Source organism: Chiloscyllium punctatum, chromosome 48 (assembly GCF_047496795.1).
Source record: "Chiloscyllium punctatum isolate Juve2018m chromosome 48, sChiPun1.3, whole genome shotgun sequence".
In the NCBI taxonomy this organism is placed as follows: Eukaryota; Metazoa; Chordata; class Chondrichthyes; order Orectolobiformes; family Hemiscylliidae; genus Chiloscyllium; species Chiloscyllium punctatum.
The window spans coordinates 50539756-50557506 of NC_092786.1; the positions used below are offsets into that span (position 1 = coordinate 50539756).

The window sequence follows — 17751 nt, forward strand, 5'->3', positions numbered from 1 at the left end:
GTTCTCTCTCCTTTCCGTTCTCTCTTTTTTTTTTCTCTCTCTCTCTTTCTCGAGTGTTTGGTTTCCTCCAATGTTCAGATGTCCTTCTCACTCTGCCTGCTTTAAATGGGGTCTGCAGGGAGATAGTGAGTATCTGACTCCATCCCACTCTCACTTTTAATAATTTTACATGACTGCCACCCCCCACCTACAAAAAGTGTGAACACTGCCCAGACCATCACGCAAGCCAGCCTCCCATCCGTTGACTCCGTCTACACTTCTCGTTGCCATGGAAAGGCAGCTGACCACCTCCAAGACTCCTTCCGCTCCTCCAACAACTTCCATCAGGCAGTTGTACAAAAGCTTAAGCACGTGCACCAACAGCTTCAAGAATTCCTTGCCATAGCGAGCCGTGAGGTCATTGTATATTTAAGGCTGAGACAGAGATTCTTGATCAGTAGGGTAATCTCTCTCCTCAAACCTATGCCATCTAATTCTGGATTCCCCTACCCTGGGGAAAAGACCTTGCCTCTTCACCCTATCCATGTGCCTCATAATTTCGTAAATCTCTATAAGGTCACCCCTCAGTCTCTTGACATTCCAGGGAAAATAGCCCCAATCTATCCAACGTCTTCCTATAATTTAAACCCTCCAACCCTGTCAAAATCGTTGTAATTTTTTTCTGAAAGCTTTCAAGTTTCACAACATCCTCTCTACAGCAGAGGGGCCAGAAGTGAATGCAGTATTCCAAAAGTGGCCTAACCAATATCCTGTACAGCCACAACTCCCAACTCTTGTACTCCATGCACTGACCAATAAAGGCAAACATACCAAAGTTAAAAATCACAAAACCAGGTTATAGTCCAACAGGTTTAATTGGAAGCACTTAGCTTTTGGAGCACTGCTCCTTCAGGTGGTTGTGGAGTGGTGGTTAACCTGATGAAGGTGCAGCGCTCCAAAAGTTAGTACTTCCAATTCAACCTGTTGGACAACCTGGTGTTGTGTGATTTTTAACTTTGTACACCCCAGTCTAACACTGGCATCTCCAAATCATGACCAGCATACCAAATGCCACCTTCGCTATCCTGTCGATCTGCGACTTCACTTTCAAGGAACTACGAACCTGCACTCCAAGGTCTCTCTGTTCAGCCGCACTCATAGGACATTACCATTAACTGTATAAGTCCTGCCCTGATTTGCCTTTCCAATTCCTATTTTTCTAAAGTAAATTCTGACTGCCACTTCTCGGCCTATCAAGGTCCCATTGTACTCTGAGGCAAATTTCTTTGCTATCCACTATACCTCCAACTGTCATCTGCAAACCTATTAACTGTACCTCCTACATTCACATCCAAATCGTTTATATAAATTAAGACAGACAGTAGATCCAGCACTAATTCTTCTTGCACACAGCTGGTCGCAGGCCTTCAGTCTGAAAAGCAGCCCTTCACCATCATCCTCTGTCTCCTACCTTCGAGCCAGTTCTGTATCCAAATAGCTAGCTCTCCCTGTTTTCCATGGAATCTAACCCTACTAATCAGTCTACCACGAGGAATCTTGTGGAACACCTTGCTTATGAGCAATTTTTAAAGACTGAAGCCATTATCTTCACTCCAAACTCTGTTCCCCAGCTAGGGAGACAGGTTGGTGGAGGGGTTCAATGGTTGTAGTTTCCCTCCAATTGAACCATAGAGATATTGAAAGAACTTTTTATATATATTATAACTTTTGAAAATAAATTGAGTAAAGCTTCTATTTTTTTTGCCCATACCCTGCCCAACAGGGAACTTTGGCCAAAGAAAACCCGGAAATTGCCAGCATCAATTCAAAGGCACAGGATTTGGTCAACAGATGGGTATTAAGCTGGCTGCTGACCAGCACTAACGACCTAGAAGGAGAGCAAAAGGAAGGCACAATTGTGGAGGTAAATTTTGATTATGAAACTCTGAGGTCAAAAAACTGTAGATTGCTCCATTTGCAAATTCCAGCACAGAACCTTGTCTAATGGAAAATTTGGAAGATTGTGGGATTGATCCCCACAGTGCTTTGAATTAAAATAGCACATTGGAATTTGGGGGTTGGAGGGATGCTTGAGATTATCTGGGTTCAGTGGACTTCGTTCTTGCCAGAAGCATGTTTTTGCAAAGTTGATGTTTCATTCACACCAGGGATTTCGAAGAGCTCTTCAAATGAGATTTTCCCTCCAAGAAAATGTACTATTTAAATTATTCTTGGCTGCAACTTATCCTCAGCATGAAGAGGAATCTACCAGGCTGATGGAAGTACCACTGGAAACACAAGTTGGCAAATGAAATGAAACAAAATGTTCCGTGGACCCAAAGTAAATGTCTTATCCCACGTGACTAATCATTTCTCCTCCAGTTCAAACAATTGTTTTCATGTAATGTTACGCTGGTTTGACAACTAGCAAAATACCAATAAACCAATCCATGAAAAGATCCACGTGACTGCATTGCAGTCAACTTACAAAAGTCTGACTTACGAATGCGATCCCTTAGATTATTTCAAAAATGTAAAGATTTACTGTGAACATTTCCTGTACTTATGAACAGCTGCTTTACATTGTCCCGAATTATGCTCCGATTGGCAAAAAAATTGACTCGTGAACAGATTCTAGAACAGAACTCATTCGCAAACCAGGACAGGCCTGTTGCCTATAAAAATGTTCTGTTTTTGTAATTTTTCAATGCAGAAGCTTGATTTTTTTTTTCTCTCTTCTGGGAGTTGTTGGCCAGACCAGCATTTGTTTCCCATCCCTAAATTGTCTTGGAATGGCTTGCTAATCCTTTTCCGAGGACTGTTAAGAATCAGTCACGTTGCTGTAAATGTCCAAGTGCCTACATCTTTGTCCCCATTCCTGAGCTGAACTGCTGTACGTGTTGTCAAATCATTGGATGCTTATGCTACTGTGATCTTCATGCAAATGGGGACCTTCAGACCCTAACCAGTAGTAGTTCTTGAATTGAACAAGTAGTAGTTTATTGCAGATTACATTGACCTGGCAGACATCTAATTTTTCCTTCCCCTGGAGGTGGCAAGAAGGAAAAATTAGTTGTGTCGAGAAATTTCCCCACTCCCTCAACAATTGAGTGTTGGGCGAAAAGGTCTACTTTAGCTGTTTTCTAATCGATCTGTTCAGAGATGTTAGTAAACACCATCTGGGTGAGGTAGGACTTGCCTCAGGCCTCCTTGTTCAGAAGTAGGGATAGTACCACTACCCAAGAACCTTTTTTCCAATGAGGTATTTTATATCCAGAAATGCTGTTGCACACAACTAGTTTTAATTGGGAGCTTTTAATTGAGTTTTTGCCACCGATTTATGACCCTTAAGATGTCAATTAATTACCACTTGAGGGCCTACACCACGCAATCACCTGCCTCCCTAGTGGGTGAGAAAGATGACCAATTTCCTGGTGGGGGTGACCAAAGTGATGTGCAGGGCAAGAAGGAAATCCGTCAGCCTCCAGGACTGGGAATCAGCCAGCCTTGATTTGGTTGGAAGGTTTTGGTGACCCAGGTTGCCATTATTGTAGTGAGAGATACCTGCCTGTTGGCTCTTCATTAGCTGATTTAGTGTGTGATCCATAGTATCATCTTGTTGGTGAGCCATTTAAAACATTCTCCCATTGCTTTTATTTAAAAAAAAAAGGAAGAATTGTGCCAGAAAGAGGACCTGGATGTTCAGTCTTGAGCAGTTCTGCCACATGACGTCAGCTTACTAGAAAGGAGCTCAGAATTGGACTGAGGAGAGCCAGGAGGGGGCATGAAAAAGGCTTGGCAGGAAGGATTTGAGAGAACCAGCAGGCATTTTACTCATACATGAAGAATAAGTGAATCATCAGGGAGAAGGTAGGGCCAAGGCTGAAAATGTGTTGCTGGAAAAGCGCAGCAGGTCAGGCAGCATCCAAGGAACAGGAGAATCGACGTTTCGGGCATAAGCCCTTCTTCAGAAGGTAGGTCCAGTCAGGGATAGTGTAGGAATTTGTGCATGGAGTCTGAGAAAATAGGGGGAACCCTAAATGAGTTTTTTTTGCTTCGGTTTTCACCAAAAAAAGGAACCTTGTTGTGAATGAGAACTTTGAGAATCTGGGAAACCGGCTTGAGCAGATCAAGATTGATGAAGTTGAGGTGCTTGAAATTTTGGTAAATGTTAAGATTGATAAGTCCCCAGGGCCAGACTAGATTTTTCCCAGATGGCTCTGAGAAGCGACAAAGGTTGCTAAGCTGCTGGTGAGTATCTTTGCTTCCTCACTCTCCACGAGAGTTTTACCGGAGGATTGGAGGGAGATGAATATTGTTCCTCTTTTCAAGAAGGGGGATAGTGAAATCCCTGGCAATTGCAGACCAGTCAGTATTGCGTCTGTGGTCAGCAAGGTTTTTGGAAAGAATTCTGAGGGATAGGATTTATGACTATTTGGAAAGGCAGTCAGCATGGCTTTGTGGGGGGCAGGTCATGCCTCACAAACCTTATTGAGGTCTTTGAGGAGGTGATGAGACAGGTCGAGCAGTGGATGTGGTGTATGTGGACTTCAGCAAGGCATTTGATAAGGTTCATGTTAGGCTCATTCATGAAGTCAGGAGGTATGGGATACATGGAGATTTAGGTGTCTGACAGAAGGCAGAGAGTGGTTGTAGATGGTAAGTATTCTGCCTGGAGGTCAGTGTTGAGTGGGGTCCCGCAGGGCTGTGTTCTTGGGCCTCTGCTCTTTGTAGTTTTTATAAATGGCTTGGATGAGGAGATTGAATGGGTTAGTAAATTTGCCGATGACAAAAAGCTTGGAGGTGCCATTCATAGTTCGAGGGCTATTGCAGGCTGCAGCGTGACATAGACAGGATGTGGGTTGAGAAATGGCAGATGGAGATCAACCTGAATAAATGCAAAGTGATGCATTTTGGAAGGTCGAACTCGAATGCTGAATATAGGATTAAAGACAGGATTCTTGGCAGTGTGGAGGAACAGCAAGATCTTGGTGTTCAAGTACACATATCCCTCAAAGTTTCCACCCAAGTGGATAGGGTTGTTCAGAAAGCATACGGAGTTTTGGCTTTTATTTAACTGGGGGATCAAGTTTAAGAGCCGCAAGGTTTTGATGCAGCTCTACAAGATCCTAGAGAAACCACACTTTTAGAATATTGTGTTCAGTTCTGGTCGCCCTGTTATAGGAAAGATGTAGCGGCTTTGGAGAGGGTGCAAAGAAGGCTTACCAGGATGCTGGATGGACTGGACGGCTTGTCTTAAGAAGAGAGGTTGACTAAGCTCATACTTTTCTCTCTCTGGAGAGAAGGAGGAAGAAAGGTGACCCGAGCGAGGTATACAAGGTAATGAGAGGCAATGATGGAGTCAATAGCCAGAGACATTTCCCCAGGGCAGGATTGACACGCACGAGGGGTTAGTTTTAAGATATTAAGAGGAAGGTATTAAGGAGACGTCAGAGATAGGTTCTTTACACAGAGTTGTGAATGCATAGAATGCCTTGCTACCGGCAGTGGTGGTGGAAGCGGAGTCATTAGGGACATTTTATGCGACTGCTGGACATGCTCATGGATAACAGTGAATTGAGAAGTGTGTAGGTTAGGTTATTTTATCTTCGATTAGGAATAATCCTCGGCACAACATCGTGGGCTGAAGGGCCCGTTCTGTGCTGTATTATGTTCTATGTTCTACGACCCCTTTTCAGATCCTTCCACCCTGATAGGAAAACCATGAGATTGAATTCAGCTTATTTGAAGACCATTTTCTTTTTTGCCGTCACAATAACTGAATATTGTATAAAGCCATAGCAACAAGGAAAGATGCTTCAGTGAGGTTGTCTGCCAGGTCAAATAAGATTAGATCTTGGGAGATTACGAAATATTATGAAACATTTTAGCATGGTAAAATGTTGACTAGTTGGTGATTGAGTGATTTGTGGTATTGACATTGAGGTGCTGCTACTTGCTTTTGAAGCTTGCTATATTCCAAAGTTTAGAAAGTGCACAGTTTTTAAATTGATACAAAACCATATTGCGCAGATTTCTTTCATTTCCTAGCTTTGGATGAGGCAAGTGGGGAAGGAGCTTGGCAGGATTCCTATTCAGGAGCTAGGATCGTCCTGGACGTTGTTCTTGTACAGTAGTCAGACTAGGTCACAATGAAGGACAGAAATGAGGACTGCAGATGCTGGAGATCAGAGTCAAGATTAGAGTGGTGCTGGAAAAGTACAGCAGGTCAGGCAGCATCCATGGAGCAGGAAAATTGGTGTTTCGGGTAAAAGCCCTTCATCCTGATGAAGGGCTTTTGCCCGAAATGTTGATTCTCCTGCTCCTCAATGAACTCAATTGAGACATCTCCCAACATTTTCCTAGAGGCAGGACTGGGGTGTGAAGTATTAATTTTCCACAAGTGGTAGGTAACAATGAGGCTGATCTCATTGGCTATTTCAACAGGAATTGAAAATTTCCTGAAGGCCAGCAGTTGGCCTTGTGTTGCCTGTGAGAGAGTAGGCCAGTTGCGTGGAGGTAGGGTCTTGGTGCTGAGCAGAGGGGGGTGCCAGCATTCCTAGCTTACTGAGGCCATCCCTATCTGCCTGCTCTCCAGCTGGCCTCTGGAAAGGGTTTAATTTCCACAACGATGAATTGACTGCTGAGGCCATACCTTTTCAAATTTAAAATTTGTAGAAAGAACACCTCAAAATAGAGGCATGACTTCTTCTTTAACTGAACAGTTGGTATCTGCTGCTGTGGTGTTGGAGGCCTGAGGAAGGGTGTTCTGGCTAAACCAGCCAAATCACTGGCAAATAATTGGTCACTTTTGGAGAAACTCTGAGTTAGGTGTTGAGGGATCATGAACCTCATTTTGGTGCAAATCCAACATCTTGTCATGGACTTGTGCTTCATTTTAGGGTGGTATCTAGGAGATGCTCATGAAACTATCTAAGTGAGTGTCTTTTGCCAAAGATAAGTATTCACCAGCGAGATTAGTATTGGTTGCCCATTCCTAATTGTGCTTGAGATGAAATGGGTGGAGTTAGACATTTTGAATGATTTAAAGTTCCTTGAGTTTGTTTTTTTAAGTAACTATATATGTTTTTATTTTGCAGCCTGAAGTTCTTGATCTTTGTAAGAACTTCCAAAGTATTTTTGTTACCAACCTAAATAAAATATCAAATGTTGTGCAGATGAAGATGCAGCAAGTTTTCGCTACTATTCAGAAGTTGAACCAACAGCTTTGGTCCAATAATCTTATCATCTTCCTGGGCTGTTTTATATCCCAAATAAAAGGAAAATTGTGGGATGCATGGAAAGCCCTAATTGTGAAGAAAGATCATGTCCTAAGCTATCTTGTCAGTATCTTGCTGGTAAGTGCCTTTCAAAAATCAAACTGTGCAAAGGTCCATATTTTTAACTGCTATGCATTTTCTATGTGTCATAGTTAAAAATCTGGACCTTTGTGCAGTTACCTCTGTCTTTTCCAGCAGAGAGTACATTCACTTTCCTAGTCTGTGAACCCTTTCCAGTATCCTTTTTAATTAGGTCTAAACTCTTTCAATCTTTTAATCTCACCATGTTTTCTTAAGAGCAACCAAACAGGGAGGCAAAAATATTTTACGTTTATCGCACATCTCAATTTCTATGGCAGTAGTATTGCAATTGTTACAACATTTAATGGGAAGAGGCTCCTGTAGACCATAAATATCAGCACTGACCAGTTGGGCTGAATGGCCTGTTTCTGAGCTGGAAATTATATGTCGAAATAGTGAAAATGATTGGATAATTAGTGCTGGTTACAGGCGTACCTCAATACCTGAAGTATTCTATGAACAATATTTATGACTGGCAGGTTCTAAATATTGGAAGCAAACTCTGATTTAACAGAAGAGAAAAATACTGCAGGAAAAAGTACACAAGAGGAATTGTACAGAAGCATTGAGTGCAGAAAATATTCCGCAGAGCTGTTTGTTGGTCTTGGGGCTATTTTTACATCCTAGCCATTTTTAAAATTTGAAAATAATTTAAAAAGTGGCATTATGTTCCAGCTGTATCAAATAACTGCAAAACCACAAGGCAATTTATTCAAAGAGGAATTATTGCATTGATATTAAGTGTTCCTTTTATCTTGTTGGTTGCAATCAGTTATAGCCTTTGAGACGTTGCCAAATTTCCTGTAAGTGTGTTCTGCCTCAGTAAGGGAGAATGTGTGCCAAGGGTGTGTCACTCGACTAAGTAGCTCTGTAGAAGGTCCCAGAGTTAATCCACTGAATTTCCCTTGTCAGAAAGAATAGATTGGTTTGATCGCATAGTCTCCTATTGTTGGCGAAAATGTCATGCCCTTTTGACATGCCTAGTCTTGAGCGCACTATTTTGATGGAATTCTATAAAATTTGTGGGACCACTGCCCCTATTAAGGCAATTTACCATTCTCGGTTTTTCTTTAGTGTCTGTTGCTAAGAATTTTAAACTGACAATCTGTGCCGTGGGCAATGTCTGAATGTTACCATTTCAAACAAGCATAGCAGTGGTATTTGAATGTTAATACTGCAATAATATGTCAATTCAAAATGGTACTTAACTTAATTGTTCCGTTTTAAAAATATCTAGACATTCAGGGTGGGCGGGCTGGGTATGTTCGGGAAAGGAGGTAATCTAGTGGAAAGAAACCAAACGTGTGTGTGAAAAGTGCTTTAATTTTATTACATTTCAGAGGTTATCTCTTGTGTTCAAGGTACAGGATATGTTTGTTTGAGAGGAACACTTATGGACATTTAACGCAGCCAACAAAACTTAGAGGTCAGCCATGTATAGGATAGCTTTTCCTTAAACCAATAAAGCACTTTAGGAGAAATTAAGACACCAAAATAATGTGTTTCTGTTTCCTATACAATTTGGTCCTTGGTTGAGAGTCCTTTTTTAATGAGAGGTTTATTGAATGATTAAGATATTTGTTTTGGTATTCAAAGCTACACAACCAAGGGGATAGAGTCATAAAGCATGGAAACAGACCCTTCGGTCCAACTTGTCCATGATGACCAATTTTCCCAAACTAATCTAATCCCATCTTCCTGTATATGGGCCATATCCCTCTAAGCCTTTCCTATTCATGTACCTGTCTAAATGTCTTTTAAATGTTGTTGTTGCAACTAAGACTTCCTCTTGCAGTTCATTCCATATACAAACCACCATCTGTGAGATAAAATTGACACTCGGGTCCTGTTTGGAATCTTTTCTCCTCTCACCTTAAAATTATGCCCTCTAGTTTTGAATTCCTCCATCTTTGCTATTCACCTTATCTAAGATTGGAGTTGGGATACAAATTAACCTTCAATGTAATTGAAGGATTGAGTGACCCTACTTTTGTTTCCCTTAGATGAAGAATAATAAAACTTCCCTTTTGTGAAGGTGAGGTTTGGGTAAGCAAAGATAAGGGGCAAAATAAATTGGGAGTGCAAAGCTTGCTCGCTAACCTGAACTCCGAATCCACGGTGAACAGTGCGCACTCCTGAGTAGAATCCTGCATTGGCACTCCCAAGATTTGTGGGAAGTTTTTTTAAATGTCCATACGAGGAGAAAGGCAACATCAAATTGCAAGAGATGAGTGCATTAATGATGAGCTTGGTGTTCCAAAGCCTCGACATTGCTGAAAGGAGGAAAACAAAACTGAGGGAGGGGACAAGGATTTTGATGGGAAAGCCTTAGAGTTGACTATAATGCAAAAGACTATTTAGAAACGGTGACATTAAGCTTTTTGCAGGAATGAAGGTGGACTTATCTTTAATCGCATTGGATTTGGCTTTTTCCCAGCCTCCATTCCTCCTCCATCAGCCTCCGACTAAAGTCTGATTTATTCATTGACCTTGATAGGAGGACGTGCTCCAGTAAGATGTCAATATTCTCCAAGCCCTGTGTTTGTTGTAATTAAACCAAAATGGGATTGTATTTGATTTCCTTTTGAGGCTCTGCCCCTCCAGCACATAAATGCCAGCATTTTTTAAGTCTGTATCATTTTGACATCAAAGCCCTTGGAAAAGACAGTGGATTGGAGACTATTTAGTTTCTTGGCCTGGTGAACTGACACCTATTCAGCAAAGGAATAACTCTGCAGGCAATTATTGAAAGTGTGATTATTTTTAATAAGTTTTTTATTCTGTTGCATGTGTACCTTACCTTTCAAAACAAAGGTTCCATATGTTCTGTGTATACAATGCTACAACTGATTGCCAGTTAGTACTGCATGGTTTTGCAAGCTGCTCAAACAAACCATTTGGTTTGCTGTAAAGTCTGTTTCATAACCTACAATGTGTTTTATTGATTTAAAAAAAATTAACTAACCCACAGAGTTAATCGATTCCTGGTGAACAATTGATCGTTTCACCATTATCGTGAATATGACATTGTTTTGTGAAAGATAGGGGGAGGGGTGGAGGTGAGAGTATTGAATCTGAGATTCTGTTTGACATTCCTCAATCTCAGTCTCTTAGTCAATTCCACTTGCAAGACTAAACTCAGTCCAGACTTGTTTGCTCAGTTAGCCTTAGCTTGAGGCCAGTTTCAAACAAAAATTGTCCAACTTTTGTTCAATATTTTTAAATAGTCTAGTTCAAAATGAAATGAATTAAAATCCCTCGGTATTTGTTTCATTAAATAAGAAATAGAATGTAACAGTTCAACATGGCCAATGTGCCCTCCGCCCTGCTTACCATGCATGGCAAAGCAAGTAATTGCCTTTGCTTATTAACCCATTTAATCCTGTCGAGACAGACAAGCCAACTTCAGTGTTTTGACAGCTGTAAATATTAAAGTGGTACCCAAGATTAGCCTGGAATGGATCAATTCCTAGAACAAATAATCCGTTCTAACTTGTTCCCCCTCTCTCTAAACATTGCAAGATGCTTTTGATGTACTTTTAAATCTACTCTTGATCTGTTTTTCTGCCAAACTCCTTCCCTGTTGCTTTTTCCGTTTACTGAGTAGATTGTAGCCTGTAAATGGGGACAGGATACCTACAGATGCAGATACTTGAACACAGGTGGGAAGATTGTGCAATGTTGAAACTTGTAATGGCACCTATCGATCATATTTTCAATTTTCTCTTGTTTGAAAGAGTTGTCTTCTGGTTTGGACAAGTGCCTGCTGAGAACAGGATCTCCTTTTGGGTAGATATGCTGTTCCCAGTCACACCTTCCAGTACTAATCTGAGGCTTACCAAAACTAAATGGTAAATTATGCCAATATTGATGTCTTGACAGAAGAGTCCCCTTTTGAGTAACAAGGAAGTCTTGCTACCTTATTGTTGCCTATCAAACCTAAGGAATGATGTCACACTGCTGGAAGACCCTGGGTATCTCGAAGATATTAAGCTAACTGAAGTTGTATGATCAGGGGAAGTTTCACTAAGAATGAATGGAACTGACTGTCTTTGGCGAAGCTAGTCATTTATATCGGTGGACAGAGCTATACAATACATTTTTGTTAGCACTTTTCAGGCCAACAACACTGATCAATATTTGACTTTTAAAGCCGTAAATGATCTTTTGAGTTTTCTTAGACTATCAAGGATTAATCTGTCAGGCCAGCTCTGTGGTGGGATTTGAACTCCGTTTCTCTAGGGCCTCTGGTTTGCTAGTGGCGTTACCATTATACCACAGTGTCCCCTTAACCCTGTTGAACGTTCCCATGCTTTGAGACTTGCCTTAAAAGTTTTTAGTTTATGACAGTGGTGGTGTCCTGTTTGTACGGACCGTTTTTGAGGAGACTAGAGTGATTTATAAAGACAATAAAATTTGTTTGTTTCATTCTCCAGAGATTTTGGATTTATATAAAGTATTTGAAGTGCTTTTGGTCATAAAGTGCTTTACAGTCAAGTGTTTTCTGAAGTGCAGTCACAGTTGTAATGTAAGAAATTAGTCCAACATATTTTGTTTTTAAAAAAAAGATTTTTACCATCTGTTTTCAGAAAATACCTGCAGATATAGTGGATGAAACATTTGTCCTGAGACAGTGTGTGAAGTTCATTGGTTTTGTGTGTAGTTGTTTGGCAACATAGTAGTACTTTAGGTTCCCTATTAAAGATTTCTTAAGTATTGTAAAGACTCTGTCTAATATAGCTTGATCCTTGAATTGCACGAGAACTGAGTGCTCAACAGTTGGCTGGTGGGGAGGGGGGTAATGGGGGAGACATTAATGTCAAACTTGTCATCTTGCATTTCATTTTTCATCCTGCTTTTTTTTTTATTATTCACTAAATCTAGATGACGGGGAAATGATAGTTAGAACTCAAGTACAGAGTGACTTGTTCAGGAAAAATAGAAAGGGGAGCTGTATACTCCCCCAAGTCATTAAACTTGATGGCTCACTTCTGTCTGCGTTGCATAAATGATGATTGGAGTTTAGGTTTTCTGAGTAAGTGCGCAAACTGTCCAGCAGTCAAGGCACTTTCAATATTTCAGCTCCTGAATATTTGATTTGTCCAGGTTGATAACCTCTAACTATTGTGATTTGAGCTGTGAGCTATTGGGTGGAGAGGCGCCTACAACCACTGCACAATATCTACCTGTGCAAGCTCTGTCAGACAAGCTGCATTTACAAGATGGCACATTTGTGTCAGAGCTTACTTCAATGTGCACATTTTCAACTTATTTTGCATTTAAGTGCTTGTGCACTCCTGTCTGTCTCAGTCCAATGTTAGGCAAAGTTACATCATCCCATTCAGGTAAAGAAACGTAACCCCTAATCTGGAAACTAGGCCTTCTAAAATATAGTTTTCCTTTTTTACGTTTCCGTGGAAATGTCCAGGATGACTTTTTTTTGTAATAAAGTATACTTTGTGGGATGTGGGTGTCGCTGGCTGGGCCAGCATTTATTGCCCATCCTTTGATGCCCTTGTGAAGGTGGCAAGGAGCTGCGTCCTTAAACTACTGCAGACTGTGTGGTGCGTCTCCCAAGTTTGTCCAGATTTCATTGAGTGATTGAACATCTATTTCATTGGTTTACTTGTTGACTGCCAATTTTGCTTTTGTGAATATGAAGTCCTATACTTAAAATAGCATTGGCTGTGAACCCATTAGCCTTGTAACCATTCAAATGTTGAATTAATTGGGATAATGTTTGATTCCACCGCATGGAGCTTTTAGCCCTGTCAAGATGCCAGCCCAGAAGTTGGCCTGATTGAAAGGCTTGACATCCAGTCTGGCAGCAGGGGCTACAGTAGCCTGTACTTTTGATTTCCAGCCCCAGTGGGGAATACTGTCTGTAGGGCAGAGGTCATTGGGAGAGCTTGGGGGGGCCAGGAGAAAGTAGCCATGACCCTTCATGCTCAAACTCTTGAGTATGAAGGCAATCGCCACCTCCTGGAGCAAACTCCGCCCCAGTTAAACCTAAAGACTGAATTGCAGCACAGTGGCTCAGTGGGTAGCACTACTGCCTCACAGCACCAGGAACCCCAGGTTCAATTCCAGCCTGGGGCGACTGGGTACACTCCTCACAGACAGTCGGCCCGTGTTTGTGTGGGTTTCCTCCCACAAGCCAAAAATGTGCACATTAGGTGAATTGGCCTTCATAAAATTGCCCATAGTTTTCAGCTATGTGTAGGTTAGATGCATTCATTGGGGTAAAACTAGAGTAGTAGGTGAATGGGTCAGGGTGGGTTAATCTTCAGAGGATCGGTGTGGACTTGTAGGGCCAAATGACCCGTATCCACACTGTAGGGACTCTGATTCTATGAATAACAATGGAGACTGTGACCACTGTTATAAATGTTATGGTTATCTTGCCTCTTTAGAGTGGGTTGTCTTCCCCAACACTTGTTCCCATTCTCAGTAAAACCCTCATAGTCATTGGTTGAAGAACCAGGAATATTTTGAAGTTTCCAAACTTTTGACACAATTTGCATTTTGATTGTGTCTGAAATAGATAGTTTGACTAGGATTTCTGAATAGAAAAGTGCGGCATTGGAAAAGCACAGCAGGTCAGGCAGCATCCGAGAAGTCGACATTTTGGGCATAAGCCCTTCATCAGGATTTCTGAGGTCCCATAAAGGTGGCTAATAAAATCCTGTTAGTAATTTCTAATTAGAGGGTTACAATTAGCCTTGCTGTTTTAAGATTAGCAAAGTGTACATAGTCTGGTGACTTACTGGTCTATTCCTGGTTTAAAGTCAAGATGACTGCTAGTCAGGAAGACTGTGGATGATCTGATTTGTGTGCATACTCCACTTTCTCTATTAACTCCACTCTGTTTTAATAAAACTCTGTCTGACACAGCCTTGAATATGTTCAATAATCCAACCTCAACTGCTCTCCCAGAGAAGAGAATTCTGAAAACCAACAACCATTTTGAGAGAATAAAATTCTTCTCCCCTCTGTTTTTAGATGGGACAGCTCTTGCTTTGCAATTGTCATTCCTTGCTCTAGATTCCCCGTGAGGGGAATCTTTCTCTCTCTCAGCATCTACGCTGTCAAGTCCTAGTCCCTCAATGTTCTCTTGCTATAAGATCATCTCTCTTTCTCCTAAACCTCAGTAAACTGCTCAACCAATCCTCATAATATAACCACCTTTTGTGCATTCGTTGCCTGGGTTCATAGCCATGTTTTTCTATAGTTAAAGATTGTCATCATTCTTAATCAGCAGTCACTAGGCACCAGGTTATAGCCCAACAGTGGAGTTCACCTGCTGAAGGAGCAGCACTCCAAAAGCTTGTGATTTCAGGTAGACCTGTTGGACTATAACTTCGTGTTGTGTGACTTCTGACTTTGTCCTTGACTACATATCTTTAATAGGAATAAACAAAAGGTTGGTGCAGAGAGACCATTAACTTCAACAAAGGACTAAAATACAAGTACGTGGTGATAGAAATGAGGTAAGAATACAGTGGTTGAGGGATGTACATCTTTCCTTTTTAGCTAAAGTTAAACAAATACTGGACTAACCTGGAGTACAGATCACTAAATTTATCCAGTCAAAAAGTGTGGTGCTGGAAAAGCACAGCTGGTCAGGCAGCATCCGAGGAGCAGGAGAATTGATGTTTCAAGCATAAGTTCTCCATCAGGAATATCATTATGCTCAATGTCAAATCTGCTACTGACCGGCTGTGCTTTTCCAGCGCCACACTTTTTGACTCTGATCTCTAGCATCTGCCGTCCTCACTTTCTCCAACTAAATTTATTCAGGCGGCTCGGGCCAGAATGTCCTATAAATAGCTCCTGCTTCATCACTTCCAATGAGCTGTTTAAGGAGCATGGATTGTGTCATACTTACAACAAAGTTCTGTTGACAGTGCATGCAGATCCAAGGAAATTGCTCCTGGGCAGAGTCAGAATTGCAAGATTTTTGACGGGTGCCAGAGGTGACTAGCTCTGAACTGAATGAATGAGTGGCTTACTTGAATTTTATTAAAACAGACATGCTGACCAGCTTTTTAAGGCTTTGTAGTTAATAACTTGGCAATTGATTCAAGCTTGGAGAATTAATTATGTAGTTGCTAACTCTTTGCGTTTTGATATCCTCTCCAGGTAAGATTGTTTTTGCTTTTCTGTGGGGAGTTGGTTGATTCTATGTTTGTTGCTTGTAGCTCCCTGGAATGTCTGCAGAGGAGGACGAGACAAAGTTTGAAATGGGAGTGAATAGAAACCGAAGCTGGAGATCTCTTGTGCCAAGACCAGCCAAGGAGGGAATAATGGCGCAAATTTCTAAATCTCCAGTCTCCCCAGGAAGAGAGGCTGACTCTACATCTAGTGAAAATTCAAATCCTACAGCTGTAATCGAATCAGAAGGTGTAACCTCTGCAAGTCTCAACTTGGGACGGAATGACCTGGAAGAGACATGCCCAGAGTCTATGGTCTCTAATGAACATTTACAGAAAGACCTTGAGCAAGCTGAAGTGTCAGTATTCCAAGAGCAACAAGGCATGGAAGCCCTTGGGGAGTCCGGGCTAAGGTGTCCTAATCCATCCTAATTTTGGAACAACCGGAGTAAGCCAGTGAATTAGACACGGCATTGGTCCAACTTGGCAAGAGGTAGCAGTGAGCAATCATAACCATAGAAATGATCATTGAGCAAGCACTCTTCACGAACAAATACTTTCAACAAATACTTGGCTAGAGAGTTGGTCAAAATCTACAGCTTCTTTCTCGACTATATCGCCAACAATCAGTTTAAATGCTGTTGTTAAATATCTGACTGTTCTGTAGTGTTCTTAAGTTTAGTGAAACCTCTTCAATTTTATCTGCTTAAGTGACATCTTTGTATTATTTGCAGAACTAAGCACCAACTGGTGGGTGGCTGTGCAGTTATGAATGGAATCATCACAGCCTCGTCAAGGAAGGGAACTGATGCAAATATTTATAATGTGGGAGCAAGGCTGAACACAGTAGAGTTTTCTGCTTCACTTTGAGGGGCAGGATGTAACTATTTGCAGAATCTAATCTCGGGAGATGAAATGGCTGAGTCAGATCCGTGACTTGCACACAGACCTGGAAGGGATTCAGCTCGATGACTTGCCTATCAGCTTTGTCATGGTGGCGCCTTAAATGTATATGACATTCCTGATCGCATTTTGCATAAGTGTCCATAATGATGTGTGTGACTGCCATTTGTATCTTTTAATGTGCAGGTTTTTTTCCTGAGCTTAAAAAAGAACTGGGTGGGTTGCGCTTCGGCAGGTCGGTGTGGACTTGTTGGGCCAAAGGGTCTGCTTCCACACTGTAAGTAATCTAAATCTAAACTGTGGATGTTGGAAATCAGAAACGAAACCAGAAATTGCAGAAGAAGATCAGCAGGTCTGCCAGTATTCTGTGGAGAGAGAAAGCGTTTTGGGCCCAGTAAGAACTGAAACATTTGGCTATGCTTTCACTCCAAAGATGCTGCCAGACCTGCTGAGTTCTTTCTAAACTTGGTACACTGTCTGTGAAGGTAGTCAACATCTGGTCTATCAAGAAGACTTGTACAGCAAAGAAGATATAATCAATTGCACCTTGGCAACTATTTACGCATTTGAATGGGCTCTACATTATTGCAAAGATTGTTGTGAGGACCTTCACTTTGGTCTGTCTGCCCCAAGATCCTATTTACCCTTCCTGTCAATTACGTCCTCATGATGTTGTTCACAATGAGTACCACCAAATTAAGTATGAATTATTTTTCAGGAGCTTGCAGATCCAGGCATAGCAATTACAGCAATTCCAGTATCTACCTAAAGTATTTAAGGTGCATTTATCACCCTTTCTTCAGGCAGGGAGTTCTAGACCTTCTGCACATTAGGTTTCTTAAAAGAACTCTCTCCTCAGTTCCCGTCCAACTAATGAGTTCAAATCTCTCCCCCTGTTTAGATATTGACCCTCCCTTTCTCCTTATCTAGGCCTGGTATAACTGCTCCATCTTGATTGGAGTCTCTCCTTAGTTTGCTCTGTTCTAAAGAAAGCAACCCAATAGAATTTCCTCATCTGTAAATCCCAATGAAGGAGATCAGGAGAGATGGCTTTTGATGCTGCTCACAATAATGAGATTACCTATTTTAAATGTTGCTGATGCTGTTCAGTGTATTAATGTGCACAGTATTACTTCACCTTGTTGTCACTGCAATAAAGGAGTGGCTGGAATCACTGTGTGCTTTTGTCTTTACTCAAAACTACCTGGTTTAGGAACGTTATAATCCCACAATGGATACACTTAACAATGATTTGGAGACATCGGTTTTGGTATCCAAGTTAAAAATCACATAACACCAGGTTATAATTTCAGGTTTATTTGGAAGCACTAGCTTTCGGAGCGCTGCTCCTTCAT

General features: G+C 41.4%; 1 protein-coding gene across 2 annotated transcripts in view; it reads left to right on the forward strand.

The window, feature by feature from the left end:
* Positions 1-17529, forward strand: part of LOC140469016 (perilipin-2-like) — a 36054-nt gene extending 18525 nt beyond the window's left edge. For both annotated transcript variants that reach the window (XM_072565199.1, XM_072565198.1), the window contains exons 7-10: positions 1763-1903; positions 7080-7337; positions 15542-15906; positions 16228-17529. In XM_072565199.1, the coding sequence (XP_072421300.1) occupies positions 1763-1903; positions 7080-7337; positions 15542-15906; positions 16228-16363 (900 nt within the window). In that variant the 3' untranslated portion in view covers positions 16364-17529. The remainder of the gene's footprint in view (positions 1-1762; positions 1904-7079; positions 7338-15541; positions 15907-16227) is intronic.
* Positions 17530-17751: the final 222 nt, after the last annotated feature.